This window comes from Falco cherrug, chromosome 2, assembly GCF_023634085.1.
Source record: "Falco cherrug isolate bFalChe1 chromosome 2, bFalChe1.pri, whole genome shotgun sequence".
Lineage (NCBI taxonomy): Eukaryota > Metazoa > Chordata > Aves > Falconiformes > Falconidae > Falco > Falco cherrug.
This window is the reverse complement of record NC_073698.1, coordinates 7,284,637-7,306,146: the sequence shown is the minus strand read 5'-3', so window position 1 is coordinate 7,306,146 and position 21,510 is coordinate 7,284,637. Positions and strand designations below refer to the sequence as shown.

At 36.1% G+C, this 21,510-nt stretch overlaps 1 protein-coding gene across 11 annotated transcripts in view; it reads right to left on the bottom strand.

Moving 5' to 3' along the window:
* PICALM (phosphatidylinositol binding clathrin assembly protein) overlaps positions 1–21,510 on the bottom strand; it is a 71,235-nt gene that overhangs the window by 28,030 nt on the left and 21,695 nt on the right. For all 11 annotated transcript variants that reach the window (XM_055701671.1, XM_055701672.1, XM_055701676.1 and 8 more), the window contains exons 2-11: positions 13,130–13,272; positions 10,651–10,726; positions 9,303–9,405; positions 7,007–7,100; positions 6,386–6,497; positions 4,957–5,063; positions 3,664–3,705; positions 2,882–2,967; positions 1,546–1,669; positions 1,071–1,207 (exon numbers count right to left, since the gene is read on the bottom strand). In XM_055701671.1, coding sequence (XP_055557646.1) covers positions 1,071–1,207; positions 1,546–1,669; positions 2,882–2,967; positions 3,664–3,705; positions 4,957–5,063; positions 6,386–6,497; positions 7,007–7,100; positions 9,303–9,405; positions 10,651–10,726; positions 13,130–13,272 — 1,024 coding nt within the window. The remainder of the gene's footprint in view (positions 1–1,070; positions 1,208–1,545; positions 1,670–2,881; positions 2,968–3,663; positions 3,706–4,956; positions 5,064–6,385; positions 6,498–7,006; positions 7,101–9,302; positions 9,406–10,650; positions 10,727–13,129; positions 13,273–21,510) is intronic.

Genomic DNA, 21,510 nt, shown 5'->3' with positions numbered 1-21,510 from the left:
TTGTCTTCACTGTGTAGCATTTCTGGCTGTTTAAAGAAGCTTTATCAGATGCTTCTATGTTTCAAACCTCATAACAAGCAAGATCAGATATCCAAGTTACTAGTTCAAAGCATACATCCATTTCATATATTCTGGCTTCTAACAAGCAATTTAAAATAAAATTTTTTTCAAGAAAATTTTTCAGTTACTAACACTGACAAGATTCTCTAGCTCCCAATACATGATTCAACTATTTTCTACATATTTAGTGTCAAGTAAATTCCTACAATATCTTTCTAATGGGGAAAGGTGGCTGTCAAAGTGCTGACTACTTTAAAAGACGAGTACATTCTTATGTGAGTTTTAACTACTAAGCAATCCTTTATGTTTAGAATCACACTCAAAGCAAAAATATGCTTTCAGAGGGCTATTTCCTTCTATACTGATAAAAGCACTGTACCTTCTGCTACTGCTTGATTTGACAGGTTATTTTACAGAATGAAGATCACACATTTACTCATACCAACAGCTCCTGCTAGTCAAAGATCAATGTTAGTGTGCAGGAAGTACTCTTGCACTATCTTTGCAAGTCCCTGCAGACAGCATACAACTCAAGACTGCAAAACCTGCCTCTTCTTTCAAACCCTGTTTCAGGCTTTCCTTTTTCTGAAAATCTATCAAGAACTTTGTTACCACTCTACTTTTAAAGATCTATAAATGCAACATCAAATTCAGTTTTATCTTTATGATCTCCCAAACTAAATTTTTCAACTTTTCCCAAATTAACTCATACAGTTCTTTGGGGACAAAGCATGTGTTGTTTACAACTAACTCGCTCACCGACTAAGAACAGCTACATGGGCTGTCAGCAGCTGGTTCGTATCAGAAACTATTTTGCAAATGGACAATGAAAACACGTTATTTATGGTAATAGGTTATTTTCCCCATCAACTTTACCCAAAACATCATTTCTTATCACATCACTAATGTACTCTATACCCAACCTTCTGCATTGTACACTCCACAACAGAAATTAAGAGGAAATCCTAGCTGCTATGCATCTCACAGTGAAGCAACACCATGAAGCATACCTGTTTGAAGAGCTAGGGGTAGAAAAAATATCAATGGCTGGTGTAGTCATGATGCTTCCTGCTGCAGTTGACACAGGAGAAGCTGCAGTTGTTAAAGAGGTATGAGTTTTCTTTGCAAGTTCTTTTAGACGTTGTTCCTGTTGGGAAAGTGAGCTGGCATAAGAAATCCAGAAACAGCATTTGCGTATATGACTTTGGAGATAAATAAAGCGGAACTCAAGAATGTTTTTTATTTATTCCACACTCTGCATTCAGCTACAAGAGTCACTGGTGCCACAAATGCTTCAGAAATTATTTTAACAAACCCTCCACAAATTGTATGGTATAAGTACGTAAGATTCTACTTCCAGCACTGTACCAACAGTACATGTTCAGTATTAATAACTTTTTTCCCCTTTGCTCCTTTAAGAATCCTAATAACCTATTAATAAGAACATAGGAAAAGTGTTTTCAGTTTAAAATTCTGTATGCCTACCTTTAAAGCTTTTAAGCGAGCCTGTTCTTCCTCTAACGCAGCTTGCTTTTCCCTTTCATCAACTTTTGTGAGGGACAAGCCAGTGCTTGCAAGGGAAGAGACTGCATTGGAAAGGGTGGTAGCCCTAAAGTAATCAACAGGAGAAAAGCTGGCTGTTAATAGGTGACACGTGATAGAAACATCTAAAGAACACTTTGCTTGTATCCACCCAGTCTCCTCCTGAACTCTTCGTAACATTGGCTGTATCTTACACTGCACAATACAAAGTGGTAAGTTTTAACAAGACACACCACATGAACTGCAAAATGAAAATGCCTAGAAATCACGCTATTTACTCCGATACACCGGATTTTGGATTTTCCCCCCTGAAATGTTTTGCTTCCGAACTGCATCACAGAATTCATGTTTGAAGTCTTTGCTCTTTTCTTCTTTGTTTAAAATGGCATTATTTGTAGACACATGGGAATCTCCGATAATCTGGGCTCCTATTAAAACTGCTGCTAACTTCACAGGTTTAGTTAAGAAACTATCAATGCACCTAGCATATCCCAGAGGAAAAGTTTGCAATTTATCATCACATTTGAGTATGCAAGAAGATTTAAAACAAACACTTTAAAAACTGAAGTAAACCTACAAAAGAAAGCAAATATTCTGAAAAGCAGCTAATGAAATGGTGCTAAGCCCTGATATTGTCACTACCATGAAAAAACCAAAATATTACTGCCTTTTTTTTTGAACATGCAATAAAGAAACACTACTTAATTTTGAAAGTCTTCCCCCCAGTATTAAGCTTCTTCAAATTTAAACAAGTTAGTTACCTACAGGACTTCTCTGGATTGCACTTTGTGTTTTAGCAAGCACTCAAAAACCAGTGAATGCCTTTTATCATATACAATATGGCTTTAAGAATCCATTCTTAAAGTAATTGGGGATTAAACATAAGGACTTCTGGACGCATTTCCTTACTTTTGACAAAAAAGGGATTAACGTTGAGATATAAAAGTTTAAGGATATTAATAAATGTCGCATACCTTATATAAATCTAATTGTTAACATAAAATTAACATCTGCAGGCAGTAAGTGAAAAAACTTAGTTTCTCTTCAGAACTTCAAGATTAGATGTTACAAGGGATTCTACAGCAAGTGCTTGCAGCTCCTTAGATTCTAGTTCTGTTGACCTGGAAGAAGCTGTCTTAAGTACTCAGCAAAAGACACATGATAACTTGTCAATACGTCTTCAATGTAACCTACACAAACCATAGTTCATAACGTAGTCAAAAATAATGGATTTAACATTCAATTCAACAATTCTTTAAAAGGACAAGGGCATAAGCACCTGCTTGCAGCTGTGGAATCTTTGATTTTCTTCCCTTCTAGAGAAGCTAAATGTTGTTCCAAAGCATCAAGAAGGCTACTCGGTGCCTGCAAAAAGAAACATTCAGGATCAGATTTGAAGAACGTAAGGGAAAGCAAATCAGTAGTTAAAAGACTTTCAGAAAATGCAACTGTAAGGGCAACTGGTACAACAGCTCAGAATATTTATACAGCATCTTGGCCTCCTGTATGTATTTAATTACTTAAAATATCAGGTGATATACTCTCCTCACTACATTACTCTGTCATGACGACTCACCAGTAAGTACTGAAATATGTCAAGAGATGTTAAAATTAACAGCTAGGAACCAGCAAGCAGACAATCAGAAGCAGTCAGTATTTCAAGAGAGACTAAGGAGGAGACTGTACCTGAAATCATTTCTATGCACATGCTCTGCAAGCCTTCACAATGATTTAATGGGCATGTAGCCAGAAGTAAGCTTGCTAAAAAACACAGCTTCTTAAAATGAACTCACAGGTATTAATTGCATCTTCAAGGATGATAGAAATAATGTTGTCTTAACACTCAGGAGTATGACAGAAATTATCTATGATTTTTTACAATAGGATCACTGCATATAGAAGCCAGGTTCTAACAGAGGCTGGATTTAATCACAAGCTTGGAAAAAACTTGGTGACAGTGTACACAAGAAAGCATAAGCGAATGCCATAATGCCAAGTTTTTCTGATTATGCAGCCCCAAAACAGACACGTAACTGGCAGACACATAATAGGTTTATCTACCTGTGAGAGATCTGGTATGTCTCCTCTGTCAATTCCAACTTGCTGTAATAAAACAAATGAGCTTTTAGAACCTGTTTGCTTTTGTTAAAGGCAGAGATGCTCAAAAAGCAAACAACATTAAGACGAAGTCATGTAAAAAGCACAAACCTGTCCATTTACATTTTAAATCTTAACAGTCTGACTCTATAATGGCTGGTTTTAATACGTTCTTCTGTTAAATGTATATACATTTGACGTAGGTGTGTTACAGAGATATTTTAAGAGATACAACCTCATAAATAGAACAGAGCAAGAATCAAGTGTTTCAGAATCTTAAGACTAGAGCAGTTTGCCTATCCCACAATTTACGCGCCAAGTTCTCAGACCTACCGATATAAAGCATGCATTTGCTAAAACAAAGCACCTTCAAAGTTCTGTAAAGAAGTTTTCTAAAACGCAGATTAAACTTAAGATACCCTGCAGCAGGATAGATATTGTTACAACAGAAAGATTAATACTTTCCACTTCAGTTGATAGTCTTATCCACTGAAGATACCTGAAGGTAGTATCTCCAACAGAGAACAGTGAGAAAAGCTTTAAAACTTCTTTGTTGAGAGGTATGAATAATGAAGGAAGGCAAAACAAGAACAGGAACACATCAACTGAGGAATTCCATAATACTAGAATATCAAGTCAGCAATGCTCTACAAACAAGAATGCAACAGACTAAATATATTTTAAATAAAACAAAAAATATTTTACGAGGTAACTACTTTTTCATCTATGAAGACACCTATAGCCAAAACATCTTAAAAAAAAAAAATCACATTCATCTACTTGTCTCAATTTCTTACTTGTGAAGCTGTTATTTCATCTAAAACTTATGGCAGAATTGTGGATGTCAAACTAGAATACAGCTAGAATCATATAAAACAGCAGATGACCTTGAAGTTACTTTATTTGTTTAAAGCAAGGCTATTCTTCAAAGAAAGCTCACAATTATTATGTAACCAAGAATTTTTATATAAAATATAAAAATATATTAATTATATAAAAATATATATAATTCAAAATAAAGAAGTTTTAAAATGCATATTTATACACCCTCCTTCAGTAAAAGATAAAACAAACATTCTGCAGCCAGGTTTTTCAATACAGTCATGAAATGAACTAATCACCAGGGTCAAGACTGAGAAGATGACCCTTGACTGAACCGCAGTTAGGCTGGAAGGAACACTTACCTGCTTTACGAGAAAACAAGTACTTTATAAGTGGCTTCAAATAAAGGGCATAGTTTGGCTAACTGAAGTTTACCTCTGCAACTTTAAGGAACTCCGAGATCCGTGTCATTCTAGTGAGGAACTTCTTATATATATCAAGGCCTTCTTTGCACTGGTTCTTTTTCATATCAAAGTACTTTTCTACGAACAGTAAGAATACTCACATTAAGTAAGAAATCAAGCATTCTGCAAAGGATATGCAAAGTAAAAGCACGTAAACCAAGACAAATGGAAAATGCCTGCAGATCTGTTTCATTACGTTTACTGCAGAAGTCAATATGCCTGACTTGCACCAAACAACAAAAGCTTCTTGGAACAGGAGCTAATGACCATATGCATGCAACCGCACCTTACCTTGCAGGTACTAGATCTCACAAAAGCATAACCACCCTGAAGAGGGCAATCAAGTTTAACAATAGGCCACCCGGAAAAATGTAAATTTATCTTCTTGGCAGGGGCAGGGAGGGAAGGCAATTTTACAATCTGGCTGTCAAGCATCTACTCTATTCCAGCGGCCACATGTCACACAGGATTTTGATACTCTGCCAGACTGATGCCTCTTGTTGCAGTGCAGTCTACAATGAAGTGCAATTGATTACAAAACACCCATGCTAAAAGCAAGAGGGTCCCATCCCCCTTCTCGAAACAGCACTTTCAAGGCCTGTTTCTATACTAAGCTTCACTCAAAACATGAGCAAAGGCACCCACATGCTAATTCTTAGTGAGTGAAAAGAAGCAGATGGGGGCTTCAGACCGAAAAAGACTGACTTCAGACTGTCCTTTACCCATACTGGATTTTGCCTTCTGTTTTGCAAGCACTGGGTAATAACAGTAATCAGGTAGCTTGATCCAATCACAGCATGCAACCAAGTCAAGCAAATCAGATTACTTTCAAGTTAATTATTTTCCAAATTTATGTTCTCCTGCGTATCCAGTGTGTGCAAGTGAAAGGGCCTGAACCCTGAATTTGTAATTCCCCTTAAAATGTAAGATATGTTCTAGAAACATAAACTAACCAATCTATAAAACCAAGCAACATTAGAGTTTCAATAGCCAAGCAATCACAGATACTGTGACTACAAATTTTTAACTGAACATAACTTATTCCACTTTAAAAGAAACAAAGTCTGATCTTGTTTCTTAAAGAAACAAATACCATAATTCACATTTGCCATACAGTTCAATAAGACAAAAAAACCCCCACACCCAAACCACAAAGCACCAATGCAAGAAAAAAAAAAGTTAAGTGAAGAAAATCCTGAATGGGCTTTGCTTTCATACCTGTAAACAATGCAATGGAAAATGCAATTGGCCAGAAAAACCTTGGAAATAAATCTGAATCGGAAATAACAGTAATATTTTCAGGTTTTACAGTAAGACTATTTCGACTATTTCAGCTCTTTGCAACTGTTTACTGAGTTCCCTCCCCAAAGTTTAACATTGCAGAAAGCAGTTATATTTACCCAAGAGGTTAATAATCCCTTCGTTATATGCCGCAAACAGTCTAATGGCATCTTTGAAGAGCAGCATGAAGGCAGCATTAATTACACCATTTGTAAGTTCATTGCTATTGACCTAGGAAGATCAGAAAAAAAAAGTTAATTTCACTGAATTGATTCCTCATTGGAAAACTTCTAGCTGAACTCCAGTAGTCTATCCCAAGGCATGCTTTCCAGCCATCTCACTGGCTATTAGTGGAAAGTAGCAGTACAGCAAATCAACACAGGATCTCGCAGCACAGAATTAGATCACATCATTTTGGCAGACATTTTTCTTAACTAACATTAACGTAACTAGAAGACAAAGGGCAGAAATAAACTACTTTCAAGTGAACAAACAATTCTTACACAGTGTACATAACAAACACCACTAATTCAGCACAAAGCATTCTCTCCAGTGAGCATCATATTTCTTTTTTCTGATTTCTTGGGGGTATACCAATGAACAACACTATTTGTGTTAAGCTGTGCAGATAACACGGAACCAAGTTCAAAACCTTTAATCTCAACCTATTTTACAAGTCTGTGCAGGTTTGTACGACAAAGCCAATAGTATGTTAGACACATACATGCTACTAAACTTACATTGAAGTCAAGAAGTGCATCCATTTGATTTTGTATAATTGGTACAGTTTTTAGGAGTTTTTCCGTGCTCATTGTTCTCATCACTCCATCAGCCCTGTTATGCAAAACAAAATAAAATTCCTCACCTGAATTGAAGGCAACTGATAGTAAGAAACATAATGTAGAAAATTAAAGTAGGTCAAAGTAAGCATTTAAATCATTGCCATTCAGAGCAGGCATTTTGGTGTTTAGGAATGCTGGCTAGCCAATACAACTCTAATAACCACAGTGTACCCAAGCAATGACTTATTTGGCCAAAATATGAATCTGAGTTTTCATTCAGAGGAAATGAAACTGATAATGCTCAGAAACACAGCAGAGCTATGATGCATCAGGCGACCAAAAAAAATGCTCGGAAGGTTATTTATGAAGCGAATTTTCACCTACACGCTTTCCAATCACCTGATTATTATTTTGTGTCAGTTTGGATGATTTTCTTTTCAACTAAAAGCAGTAAGAAAGAACAAACAAATATGGCAATGTGTTTTTCAAGTTTTTTCAGAAAGATTATAGAGACTACGTGACAATTCCTTTTAATGGCTGACTACCAATATTTGGTTGTTTATTAATTGTTCAGATTGAATAGACTAAGATTGCCTGTGTATTTGAGAAAGCTTCATCAAATTAATACCAAAACTATCCAAGAAAAGCAACAATGGAGAAAAAGACTAAATCACCTCAGTAACAAGAAACAACTGCTTTCTGCAAGACAAATTGGACAGACTTGCAGTTCATCAGCATGCACACAGCAAACCAAATGTTTCCTGCAAGTGCAGATCTTGCAGTGCATCTGCACAGAAAAGGCTGTGGCTCTTCTCCAGGCTGGAAAGCAATGGAAAGCGTGCTGCTTCCAGCTTTCTATTTGTGCTGTATACTCCCTCCTAACAGCAAAGAGCAACTGCAATGAGCTTAATGTGGCAGGGCATGGGCCCTGAAAAAAAAAAACCAAGGTGTGGAAAAGGTAGATCGATTGCTGCCACCAGAACAGTTAGCCCTGTTGGCTCACAGAAGGACCTCTAGGCACATGCTATAGGCTAAATAATTCACCTCATTAGGCCTAAAACTTCTGATTATAGAACAACTGCGTATCTCCCTAGTGTATCTGCAGATACCTGACCACACACACATCCTACACCTTGAAAAGGCAAAAGGGTTCTGTGCTGTTGGGACTCCAACCATCTCTAAAGGCAGGAAGAGCAAAAGAGGCCCAAGCATTCCCCCCTGCTTTTACTTTATCATCACACTTCAAAACCAATCAGACTATGCTATTAGCAAGGACACATAAGGTATTTGGACTGTGCTCCCAGGCCAATTCCCAATGCCTTTAACATTAACACAAGGCATCATCAGACAGCCTACTACTGCAGTTATTTAACAGGTTTGAGATTTTTGTGGGTTAAGAATTAAGTTTTTAGCTTCAACAGAAGTTAACCCATGGATGGATGAGAAAGAATGCCCAAATGTAAAACTAAAATTAGGTTTTTAAACTTTAAAAAGCACAGCATTGAGAGATAATGGACAAAGAGGGAAAGACTTTCAACGGTGACCAGTGCATACTCTCCAGCCTTCCCAATGAAGGAAATCTCCAATTAATTCTATCATCCACTATAACATTTAATTTGCTCAACTACTGGTGCTCTGCACTCTTATTTTATATGTAAACAGACACCTAGTCTCAAACAACTCATTTCTCTTAAAGGAGCTCACTTTCCAGGGAAAAATTTAATTCCTGTAGATAAACTGAGAATACCATCTTCCGCAACGTTCTGTTTAAAAGTATGAATTGCACTACATTTACAAAGGTAGTAAACTTCATACAGATATTTTGAAACAAGAATAGAGACACGCAGAAGGACTGCAAGGTATTTCACAAAACACCTGTCATTTAAATATTCCAGAGCTAGAAACATCAGTAAATTGTAAAGTCCCCTATATTACGTGCAAGACAAAGTAACTTTGTGATGTATCATGGAAGATTTGTCCAAACTTTTTTTTTTACATGTACTCTGATATATACCATTTTTCATTTCTTTATATTACACTGTTAACGTTTAAAGAAGCAAAATTACAACAACTGAAGTGAAATATTTTTGCAATCCACATAACTGGACACTTGAGCCTTTCTGTGTCACAGGAGATACTCAACTGAAAAAAGCACATGTCTCTACTGTGCTAGAGCCAACATTGGCATTTTCCACTTGAATTACAGGACATAAGACAAAACCTTAAGGTAAGCAAAACAAAATCCAGTCCTTACCCTCTTTTTACTTTTGTGAAGTCAAAAGCCACTTGCCTATAGGAAACTGCCTTTTCATTCAGATACCTACTATACCGTCTGATGAACGTTGACATGTCATAACCTAAAAAACAAGTTTCAGAAGCTTGTTACTTACCCAGTCAATTCAAGAACCTTACTCTAAATAAACTGCAAGATATTAACACAACACAGCTTCATTAAATATCAAGAATCAGGCAAAAATACAATGTATTATGAAAGACTGTGCACTTCATTAAATTCACGATGTAAATTAGAAAATACTGCAAATAACTAGAAGACCTGAACTACGCAGAAGTTTACATTTAATTTCTAAGGAAATTACTTCCAAAAGCAAAACAAAGCATTTGTATGCAAGTTCTTTCATAATATAAACATAAATGACTATCAAAAAAATTACATGATGCATTCACAAAGATGTTTGCATCAACTCCCCAACACATCCTCTCAATTGCAACTGAGTACAAAAAAAAAAAGGCATTGCAGACAACATTAAGACATGACAGAATTTCTTCTATTTTAAAACAGTGGCAACAGGAAATATTTTGATAACTGTCAATCTAAGAATACAGAAAAATAAAAAGATCTGTTCATAATCTATACTGAGACTATGGAAATTAAGACTCAATAAAATGAGGCAATTTGGTAGATCCTTGGTTAACACCGAAGAGGTTTCTGTTCCCAGGCAACCAACCTGTGTGCCTGTTTCAGCAAACTCCTGGCAAAAATTAGAAGAAGCTACATAAGAAGTAATGCAGAAAGTAAGAAACAACCTCGGGAGGAAAAAATAATTACGACAGCTACACGTATGATCAGAACTGCACTGAACTGCAGCATCACGGTTCGGTTCAGATGTTTCAACTGAAATACCCTTCCAGAGAAAAAACTTACTTGCCCATGGAACTAGTCTCAAAGATGGATGGAATGGTCTTCAAACTATTTCCCAAAAGTTATTTTGGGGTGGGTTTTTTAGACATAGCTCTTATTTCCCTGAGACGCTGTATCTGATGTACATACGATGCATTTTTTTAAGTTTAACTTACTAATCAAAATATACCTATACAAATGGAGAAATCTCTTCAAAACTAAGAGGAATAACAAGTCAGATCTGTTTAGCTAAGTCAGAAGCATTTATAAGTAAGCTTTCCATTAAACATGAAAAATTCCTCCAGCAGCTTCTGCCATACCGCAGTTGCATTTTAAAGAAATGGAGTGTGAGGTAAAACAGACAAAAAAATTACTTCTTAAATTACACTGTCCATTAGAGTTACCAAGTTGCATTTACCGTCACCCAGCACACTACTAACTTTCAATGAAAAAGATGCCTTACCTTGCAATCCACTTTTGTCTAGGAAATTGCTCAAATTAAACAATGTGTTTCTGGACGCCAGATACTGGATAAAACGCTAGATGAAAGGAAAAATTTGAATGCTTTTACTAATTTTACTAATGAATTTACTTTTACCAATAAGCTGGAACTGAGGTAACAGTACTAGAAACTTTTTATCCGACTTTTAAGCTTTAAGACTGATCTCAAACCTGGAAACTATTACAAAAAGTCAGCTGAATTTTCAACTGAAGCTAGTTATTTTTTTATGTAAAAATCTGAACAAATCAAAGTCACATAAATATTGCATGAAGGCCTCTGACTGAAAGACACTGTTTATTTTAAGCCAGAATATGGAACTGGAAGCTTTGGAAAAAAATCTCCCAAATACATTCTCATTTTATGTGCTCACAATTGTTTCACTGACTTCAATTTTGTAACAGTTAATTGCATTTTACCAATGTTTGCTCAGCATACATTTGTAATGGTACTTAGCTTAAATAGGAAAATAAGGTGATATAAAGGTTTTTGCTTATAAATCAAACTTTAAATAAACATAAGAACCCATATAAAGCATTAACACAGTATCATACAGTATATCTCCTTAGTTACACACAATTCCAAATTACGTTTCACAAAACTAATGAATGCTATTTTCATCTTGTAAAGACACATTTCAGATTATTGGCACCACATTTTAATTTAGTAGAAAAAATAGTTTTGTCTTATGAACCACTGTATAGAGAGCTCCTACAAAAATAAACCAATCATTCACTTGCAATAACATTTTGACAGAGGAAAAATAATGCTGATTAGCATAACATGTGCTACTGAATAATTTTCATTAGCATAAATGTAGGTTACATCAAAAAAAAAGACTGGAGTAAAGGCACTCAGCCCTTTGCTGTAAATAAAGCAAGCAAAATCTGGAGGACCAAATGCTTTTCAGGTTTTTCTACAAAGATTTACAGGTTCTTGACAAACTTCTAGACTTTTAAATAATTTCACAGTTTTCATAATTTCAAGCATTGGAACAGGCTGCCCAGGGAAGTGACCGAGTCTCCATCCCTGGAGATACTTAAAAGGCATGTAGACATGGCACTTTGGGACATGGTTTAGTGGTGGACTTGCCAGTGCTAGCTTAACAGTTGGGCTCAATCTGAAAGGTCTTTTCCAACCTACATGATTCTCTAAGCACTTTATTTCCATGTTTGTTGTTCAAGTACTATTTCTAGCTTCATCTAGAAAAGTTTCATCTTGAACAGCAATCTTCTTACTTCTGTAACACATTTGGCAAGCAAGATTTGTTTGGCAGTTTTATTCTTAAAATAGAAAGGATTTCAGATAGTGGTCCAATGAAATACCTTGACTTACTATGAAGTGTATTGGTATCAGTTTAAAGTTTATATGACTCAAAGTGCAAGCACAGCAAGAGTGTATAAACTATTTTGGAAAGTGTCAATTATCCCAGTGATAGATAACGCTCAAAGTCAACATGAGAAGTTTGCCCTCTTGTGGCTTACTTAGCTTCAAAGAATAGATTTTTCATAAGACCAAAACCACTCTGCAGCTAACCTGCAAGAAAAACCAGTGTGTGTGTATATATATATATATATATGTGTATACTTATAAAAGCCCCACCACTTAACCCCCCACAACCCAGCCATTCAACCAGAGGAAGCAGTTACACAACCTGTAAGAACTCTGAATGCAACCTGAATTGAAAAGTTTTGGTCCTCTATACAAAATCCTGCCTGTAATTTTCTAAAGCTATCCCTCTTAATTCCAATATTCATATAGGTTACATTATAATGACTGTTTGCAGTAAAAAAATGTTTACAAACACTTCCTAAGAAAGCTTTAAAAATATTGGTTTGGGTTTTTAACTGCAAAAGATTCAAGTTTATGCTATGCTTGGCTTGATATTTTGAAAAATAAGGCCTGATAGGAATTCAAGCTGTGGAACAAAACAAGCTTATTCCTTTTTCTGTCAACTGGGGGTTTGTTTGTTCAATTGTTGTACAGTATTCGGTGTTATTTATATGTTCACACACAAAGCCAGCTCACAGGCATACATCTGTCTTCAATGCAAAAGGTTAGGGTGTAATGATTAAGATCAGTTCAGAATCAAGTTATCTGGGAGAAAAGACCATCTGGATTAGCTAGAGCATGAACCTTCCATTTATTTTCAGCATTCAAGTTAAGTTCTGTTGGTTTTGTTTGTTTCATTATGAGAACAACACCACAGAAAAAAACCCAATGTACCTCCAGCATTCAGAACACTGACTTTTAATTCTAGAATTACAGATTTTAAAGTAGAAACATAGTAAGCAGACAAACATGAGACCTGTGTTCATGCAGAGTTAGACAAAAAGGTGAAAATAAAGATTTTCTTACAAAGATAATTAGCGGAAGCATTTAGCTTGCATTTATAGCAATGAAGTGCTGTAACTGTTCTCAGACATAGGAGTTTTTGTATTACCTCATTTCCATACACCATTAGATGATGGGTCGTGATGAGAGATTTGAAGACCACTACCCAGCTACTGTTAGTAGTTCTTTCAAACAAACTATCTGCCAGCTGTGGGATGTTCACATTCATCTCATTTGTGCACTGGATTAAATCTGCAATACAGAAATTTTTGTTATTATGAGTTCTGTGAAGGAAGATCAGTAACATACAAAAAATATCAGTACACTCATTTTATATAGTAATATTTTTCTATGAAACTGAAGGACTTTCCAGAAAAATAAGTTAACTCTTGAAAAGCACCATGGCACTGGTCTACCAGAACCTTGTAATACAAACTCCACTCTGCTCACCGCCAAGATTCCAGCTCCTCAATTGCTTTTGCAGTTGCCTTAAGTGCCCCTGGAATAAAAGTACCATAATGACTTACACTATCTCTGACTAACACCTCCCAGGTTTCAAACATCTGAAGCATTAAATAGCAAAATAATTCTTACATCTTGCCATTTAATCAAGTTTTACCGGAAGATAATGATTAGAATTAACCGTAACGTCAGATTTCCGACCTCATAATGGACCAGTAAAGCCTTGTAGATGTTGGTTCAATGGGTGTAATAAAAGATCTAAATACTGCTTAGTCTTGATACAATGCAATCAACACCTTCAAAAGAGCAGAGGAAACATTAAGTGAAAAAGGAGCCTCTAGCTACAATGCCAGAGGCTGACAGATGAATTTGGTTAGAAACAAACCAGGTTGTTCTCTGAAAAGATTGTTTAGAAGCACACCAAAACCCATGGCTGACTAGCTAAAACAAAGCTATCCAATTTTTGTTCAACCTGGATTTCCAGTAGACAAGATCTAGCAACACTTCAAATATTTGTTAAAGTTAGCCTTTCATCTAGATTTGCTACCGTCACAACTGTATAAAAACAAAGAGCCATATTTACAATACAACCAATATAGCCATATACAATAATCCAGTAATTTCCAAATGTTGATGAAGGAAGAGATGACTTAAGATCATGATGCTAGTGACAAATACAACAGGAGCCACTGTATTAACATCTAGGTGTGAAATAACACAGCTTGCTAGCATTTAACATGAAGCTTAACTTAATGCAACATAGTACTGATGACATTTTATTACTATTACCATCCCCAAAAACAAAACAGTAATTTTCACTCAAACTGACAGCCCTGCCAAAAGCCATAGCTCAGTAAGTATCACGACCTGAGTAAGCCCTATGCCTGCCTATGGGCTACTAAGATTAACTGGAAGTATCTGTTTAATCTGAAGGCAAATATTTAACCTTTGAAGACACTTTTGTATTGTGCTTTGAACAATCATTCATCATGAAGGATTCCTGAAAGACAGGGCTGCCCTCAGAGAAGCAGGAAAGCACAGCTACACAAACTAGCATGGTCTAAACTGAAAGGCTGCTATTTACAAGTTTAAGTATTAAAGGAAGCAAGCAGGAAATGATTTCTACATTCAAAATTTGATGAGATAGAGAGATTAGCCATTCCTTTATCTACAAGCAAAACTGATGACTACAGGCATTCATGACCTCATTTTTAAGTCAGTTATCTATTATTGGATGATGATTTGGGGCTGTTAGGACAATGCTAGGATATTACTCGGCAAGAGGCATGCTCTGAACTGGATCATTAAAACCAAGCCCTGCAGCTTCTTAATCGTCAGGTCTTCCCACCCAAGTAATAGCCCAAGCAGTTTTGTGCAAGGCTAGCTGGTAGGAATGCATATTAAATATAAAGGTATATGCATCACAGGATGTCACGTCATACATTTTGGCTTAAGAGATGCAAGTGCACATGAGAAAGTGAGAACTTCTATTCTTAAATGCAACATTTGCCAACTAGTCAACAGTAACAAAGAAAGAGGTGCCCCTTGAAAATCCACTATCTAGTTATATTTTTTAATAACATCTATTCTAGATGATATTTTGTGCCAGAAGAAATGTCTGAAACACCATTGGACCTTCAAATCATGTTTTGGTATCTGTTACAGTGTGTAAAAACCCAAAAACAACAGGCTCTATAACCCAGCAGAAAATCATCCTTCACAGAATTGATGAGTGTTTATGTGAAAAGAATATGAATGGACTTGGGAGGGAGGCACATTACAAAGGAGAACTGGTAGCCAACTGGGAGAGAACATAGGCAAGAACAGAAGTACACAGGCAAGTCTAGCCTTGAAGGGCAGGAAATAAATTTACAAATGTAAACGAGGGGAAGAGGCACTGCGATACCAGTTACTACAAACCAAGTTTAGCAAAACATGAAGTTTCTTTCTCTACAAAATGCAGGCTGAACAACACAGATGCTTAATAATCTGGTAGGTCCTGATAACCCAAAGTGCCTACGTTATATACATTTCAGAAAAGTTATGTCTGACAGCTTCTTTGAAAGTATTTGCACAAGCAATGCTAACTAGATAAAGAAATATTTGCACAGCTAAATTAAACTAGATCAGCGATTTTTGTGCTAACCATAACATAAGCAGCAGCTTACAGACACAGCAGAAGAGAAGACAGTCCCCCGCAGCCCACACTGCTGCACCGCCTATTCAGGAGGACTGTCAAATACAGTGTTCTTGCTTATTTATCCTATTCCCACAGACATCCTTCATTAAGGGAGAGGAAGAAATATATAATTATTTTCACATCCTACACTTCACACAACTCATCTCACACCCACCTATGAAAATACTACCTACCTATTTTTGAAGCCTAAGTGCCCAAAGCAACAAATCTCAAGTCTGCTAGTTACTGGGTATGGTATGACCAATACCAGAGGCATGTATACAACCAAAGGGCACAGTGCTAAGGGGAATAGCTTTAACCTTAGAAAAGAACAAATCCAAAAAAATAACGAGCAAACAAAAAAGAATAACCATTGGTGAAAGTGTGCTGAATGTTTGGTCGTCTTGTCATAGGAGAGAATGAGAAGGATTGAATACTTACCCCCATCAATACTACAGAAAGGAAAGTCACTCAGTCTACTGGCTTTCTGTATTAATGCCCACAACACCTCACAGCTGAACAAAAAAAGCTCTCCTGGGAAGTACAAACTCTCTAAAGGCTGTTAGAATTTCCACAGTGTAAGACACACAGCATACAGATATTAAATAATAAACGTTGATCATTCTTTCAAAGAAGGCAGCAATCAGCACCAAGAATTTTAAGTAAAGCTTGCAGCTGGCTGGGAGACTTGTATGAGGGAAGATAAGACAACAATGAACGTACAGTCGTATCCATGGATGTAGCTGGAGCTGGTTGAAGGAAATTAGTTTAGTCCATCTGCAGAACAGAAGGCTAAAGGCAGGGAGGGGGAATATAAACGCTACCTTCACGGTCAGATGTTTCTCAGAGGTTCACAGCAAAAGGATGAGAAGCAGCAGTCACGCTGCAACAAGGGAAATTCTTACCAGATGAAGAAATTGAAAAACTTCATGATGAAAGTGGTCAGGCACTAGAGCCCATAAACAACGAGATCTTTTAAAGTTTGACATGGTTTAAGCAAAGGGTTGATTACAGGACCTTCTGAGGCCCCTTTCAACCTCAATTAATCTGCAATTCTATGTACTGTCTATGGAAAGAAAATAAGAAAAATGAAGACAGGCAAAACCAGAGAAGTCACTTACAAAGTAACTTAGAAGTCCAAAAGAGTAGTCCAACAGGAGTATATACTTATAAAGATTTCAAAGCATTAGACCTGTTTAAGTGGTAAGACTTACATTTTGAAGAACTCCATTCACCTACCTATATCAGACAAATTTCAACAAAGATGTCAAAACTAGATTTTGCTAGAAGTTTATAAGTATGGTTTAGTTTCTTCTATTTTTGTTAACACAGTTAAAACTGTTTCCTACTAAATGACTTTCACATAATTCAGTTGTTTGGGTTTATAGCTTTTTTCCAATCAAGCAAAAATTTTGCAAGGAATCATAACAAAGGTCTGGTCTGCAGACATTTCAGTAACACTGAAAATTTGCAAGTGCACCTGTACCAAAGCCATTGTATTACCTAACCCTGTTCAAGTTAACTAATATAAAACATGCAGTGAAATACTGTGTAATACTCTGAGCAAGAAAAAGAATATATATGCACTCCCAAGCAAGATACCTACAGTCTTCACAACCATTTAGCCTTCATTACAGGAAAGATCCAAATAATTCATTGCTTTACACAATTCATAGTTATTAGGCAAAAGAAGTATAAACATTAAAAAGTATCTACAGCAAGACTGAAGATTCATACCCAAGAAACAAGCAGTGATCATCTACACAAAGTAGCTGCTACAAGGATATGATTTTGATTTGAAATACAGCATCTACTCCACACTAGGCATGTAGGTGTGGAATAGCCAGTCCACTGTAAGTGATCAAACATGAGGCAGCTAGGCTAGATAATAAAGCATCAAAGGCATCTCCACAAATTACCCTAGAGAACACGTGTGCTTTCAACACGTGTCTGTGACCAAAGTCCTCGTGCAGAGCCTCATTCTGCACTAAGCAGCCTCCTTACCACTGGGTAACCTGAACAAGTTTTGTTTTTGTTTTTTTTTTTTTTAATCAAATTTTCCCCCTAGAATCTTACCTGTGTTAATTCACACCAAGATTATAAAAATTTGGCTTGGAAACACCTAACTGACTATCATTTGCAGTAACTTGACAAGTAGACTGAACATAGGCCAGAATTACCTACTTCATATACATACAGTATCTGACCATTTCCAATGGTTTGCCTGTACCTCTCATTTTGAACGCTCCTATTTGTAAGTATCAACCTGAAAATATTTACAAGAACGAGATCTTCCAGGCAAGAAAGTGTGCTCCAGACCCCTAGTTACTCCAAAATAGGTCAGGCAACTATGACAGATTTCCATCTTGGTAACCATTGCTTTCTCATCTATTATACCAAAGATGCTACCTAGAAAGAGCACATAATCAGTTATGCTGTCCAACATGCTGATAGTTGGATAGTTGGGGTTTTTTGGTTGGTTGATTGGGTGGGGTTTTTTTTTATAATACAAGATGAGGAGACTGACATCCATTCAGTAAGCAGGTAATTGAAGTATTGATCATCCAATATTAGTAGGCACAGATAGTGCCAAGAGTTAAACACATTACATTCTTAGTAATTCTTTAGAAAAAAAACCCAACCAACCAACAAAAATTTAGAAAAAATATGAAGGGAGAATAAAGTAAATGACATCCCACTTACCCAATTCTTTATTTATATATTCCCTCAGATACAGATTAAATTATTTCAGCCCCTCATGTAATAACTTGGGGAAAAAAAAGCTTCAAATCACTTAACTGCTTTTGTCCAGTAGTCACATGCTCATTTCCTACATCTCACTGAATCCAAATTCATGTTTGCTAAAACTACTGAAAACACGACTATTCTAGTGCAAGATTCAGCCGTTGAGCTTGCCCAGGATAAACTGCTTCAAAACAAGGGTTTTTTTAAACACTTACATGGAAATTCCCTGGGAATAGAAATTATTCTAGAAAACATAGTGCCTTCATAAATTGGGCAGCTACAGCAGAACGAGGGATCTATGAAATAGCATCTCCAAGTAACAGTTCCAATGAAGGAGCCCATTACCATAGCGCTGATGAAAAAAGATTAAGTGAAAATATGACAATATATAGTTCTTCCAGATTGGCTAAATTTGGTCTAAACCAGGACCAAACTAATCTTCAAAATATGAGCACTTTGCTCTTCATTCACACATGTACGTGGATATCGCAGTTTTATGAAGTTGACTGGAAAATTATTAGGAAACAAGTACTGCAATGCTGGGAATTGTATTATATACAATATTCAGACAAACTACAACTAGAAAATAAAGTCAGTCAGAGGTCCTGCCAGGAACTCAAGAAGTTTGCATTGCAAGAATTAGCTCATTTTACAGATTTAAAAAAAAAAAAACCAAAAAACCAAAAACACAACAGTGAAAAACAGAGCTCAAAAAGGAGAGCTCCACAAGATAAGCTGATCAGCTTTATGACTGCTCCTGTTTAAAGGATCCAGTTTTCACAATGCAGCTACACAATGTGTGAGTGGCTTTGCTTGGACAGCATGTTTGCTGTTTGTTTTTTGTGGTTTTTTTGTTTGTTTTTCTGTTTTCTGGTTTTTTGTGTGTGTTGGTTTTTTGTTTTTTGTTTTTACCCCTGCTAGAGGTACTACTGTTATTAAACCTCAGTATCTCCCAGAGCAGCTTCTTACAGAAGTCAAGCCTGTGTTTGACACAGAAATAGGTGTCACAAATACAGCATTGCAACTTGGTGCAAGATTCAATATGGAAATGGCCACCTGAACAATAAGAGAGGCAAAATTTGCCATTATGTATTTTAACTTCAGAAACTAATGAATACTGTAAGTGCAAGTAATGATTAAAGAGAGGCACGTATATGCCTTTACCACATTAAACAAATACTTGATTTCTCCCAAGCCAACATAAAATCAATATACAAAAGACACTACAGATGAGTAGTCAAGTAAACCACATGTTAACAGACTGAACTTATATATTCAGAACACGAACATACTTAGTTCCAAGTCCAACAAGAGTCTCCAATTTATTCTGTGATCTTCCACAAACACTGGGCGTAACTGTGTAAATGTGTAACAAGCCCAATATATGAATGGTTCTTTGATTAGTTTTTTTAAAAAAAGACTATTAAAGTACCACCATATTAAATAAAGCAAATAGCTAATTTCTTTGTATCATTACCTTTGGGCAGATGTGCATTTTAAGTATCTCCCCCACCACAAGGTGCTGTCAAAGCTTAAAGGTCATTCTGAATAGACTACATGTTTTTCAGACAGCATATGCTGCTTTATTTCAGATAATCCCAACGCACAGACAAGGAAAATATTATGATCAAAGGAATATATATATAATCACGCACAAATGAAAACTTCGAAAAATTCTTAATATCCTACTCTTCCAGAATACTAAGAATCTAAATCTAAAATCCAAACTACCAGAGGTTCAGCACACCAGAAGTTACCCAAATTGTATGAAGTCATCAGGAAGCTCTCATTTGCCTTAACACTTCATCTTAACAGGATGAAAGCCAAAACTTACTAGAATTTAAATAAATATCGGTGGATCCAAAGTATAAGCCAAATATGCATCAGATCAAGTTTACCCAATTGGTAAGTTTATAATTGAAGCCAAAACACATAGCAAAGCCATTTCTTTTTTTAAAATGTAAAAGGAAATATAAAACATCTCTTGAATGAGTTGAGCAATTACTCTTATGAAATTACATCCACATAGAGGACTTCAATACAACACAATCCATTTAGCATATGGATTAGCTTTCAAACTGAACAGATAACATGCTAGTGGACTGACATTCCACTTGCATGAGGGAACACTTGTGGCTAATCACTAATGGTGGAATATGGGACAGTGTTTATACTTAAGATAATTCTACTCAAGAGCATGCTTATGATCAATTCCCCTTTCATCTAAGGCCATACAAAATTATTTTAATAAGGTGTTTGAGCTAAAGATTTAAAAAGCTATGATACAGGATGATTTTTCCCCCCCTCTAGGGGAGCAGTTTCTCCACAAGACATAAAATTCAAAGCCGAAAACTTTCATTTTACTGTATTTTTGAAAATTGTGTACATTGGGGAAAACTTTGGGATCTCCACTTAACCCAACAGCTGAAATAAAAAACCCCCCCAAAAAAAAAAAAAGAAATAGGTGTTTGCTTTGGTAAGACTAAAGTTCAATTCCTTTCTCTAGCTGTCTAGACTTCAATTCATATCGTAACTTAAAAGTTATACCACTCTCCACTATGTTAGGGTTTCATTTTCTTATGTTAATTCTTCTTGCTCTACACAAATATTTGTTCACTGAAACAGAGCAACAAATGTGAAGTGCTCCCTCATTTCATCAGCAATCTTAATTGAAATGCAAACGCTGAATATAAACATCTGTTACACAGTTCCACAGGTAGTGGCATTACCAAAGAGTAAATGAGAATGTCAGCACAGATATGACTCGTCTCCCACATGATGACACACTGTGTAACAGCAGCTAACACTCTACTAAGGATTTAGTGAAAAATTTCAAAGATCCTAAGTCAGCAAGTTTGCATCAAATCACTTAAATAATCTGAAGTGATCGGGTTTTATGCCATCAGGAACTCTGCTCTAGACAAAAAAAATCCTTCTTTTGATTTTGTGTTAGGAATACAGTTACAGCAAGCACTAGTGGTAGTATAGAGTTTAATTTACTTTTACTATTTTTTAAACAAATTTTATGGGTTTAGGATGAATATTTCCCCTGTGTGCCCCCCGCCAAATCAGCTGATTATCTATATACCCATGTTGATTTTAAA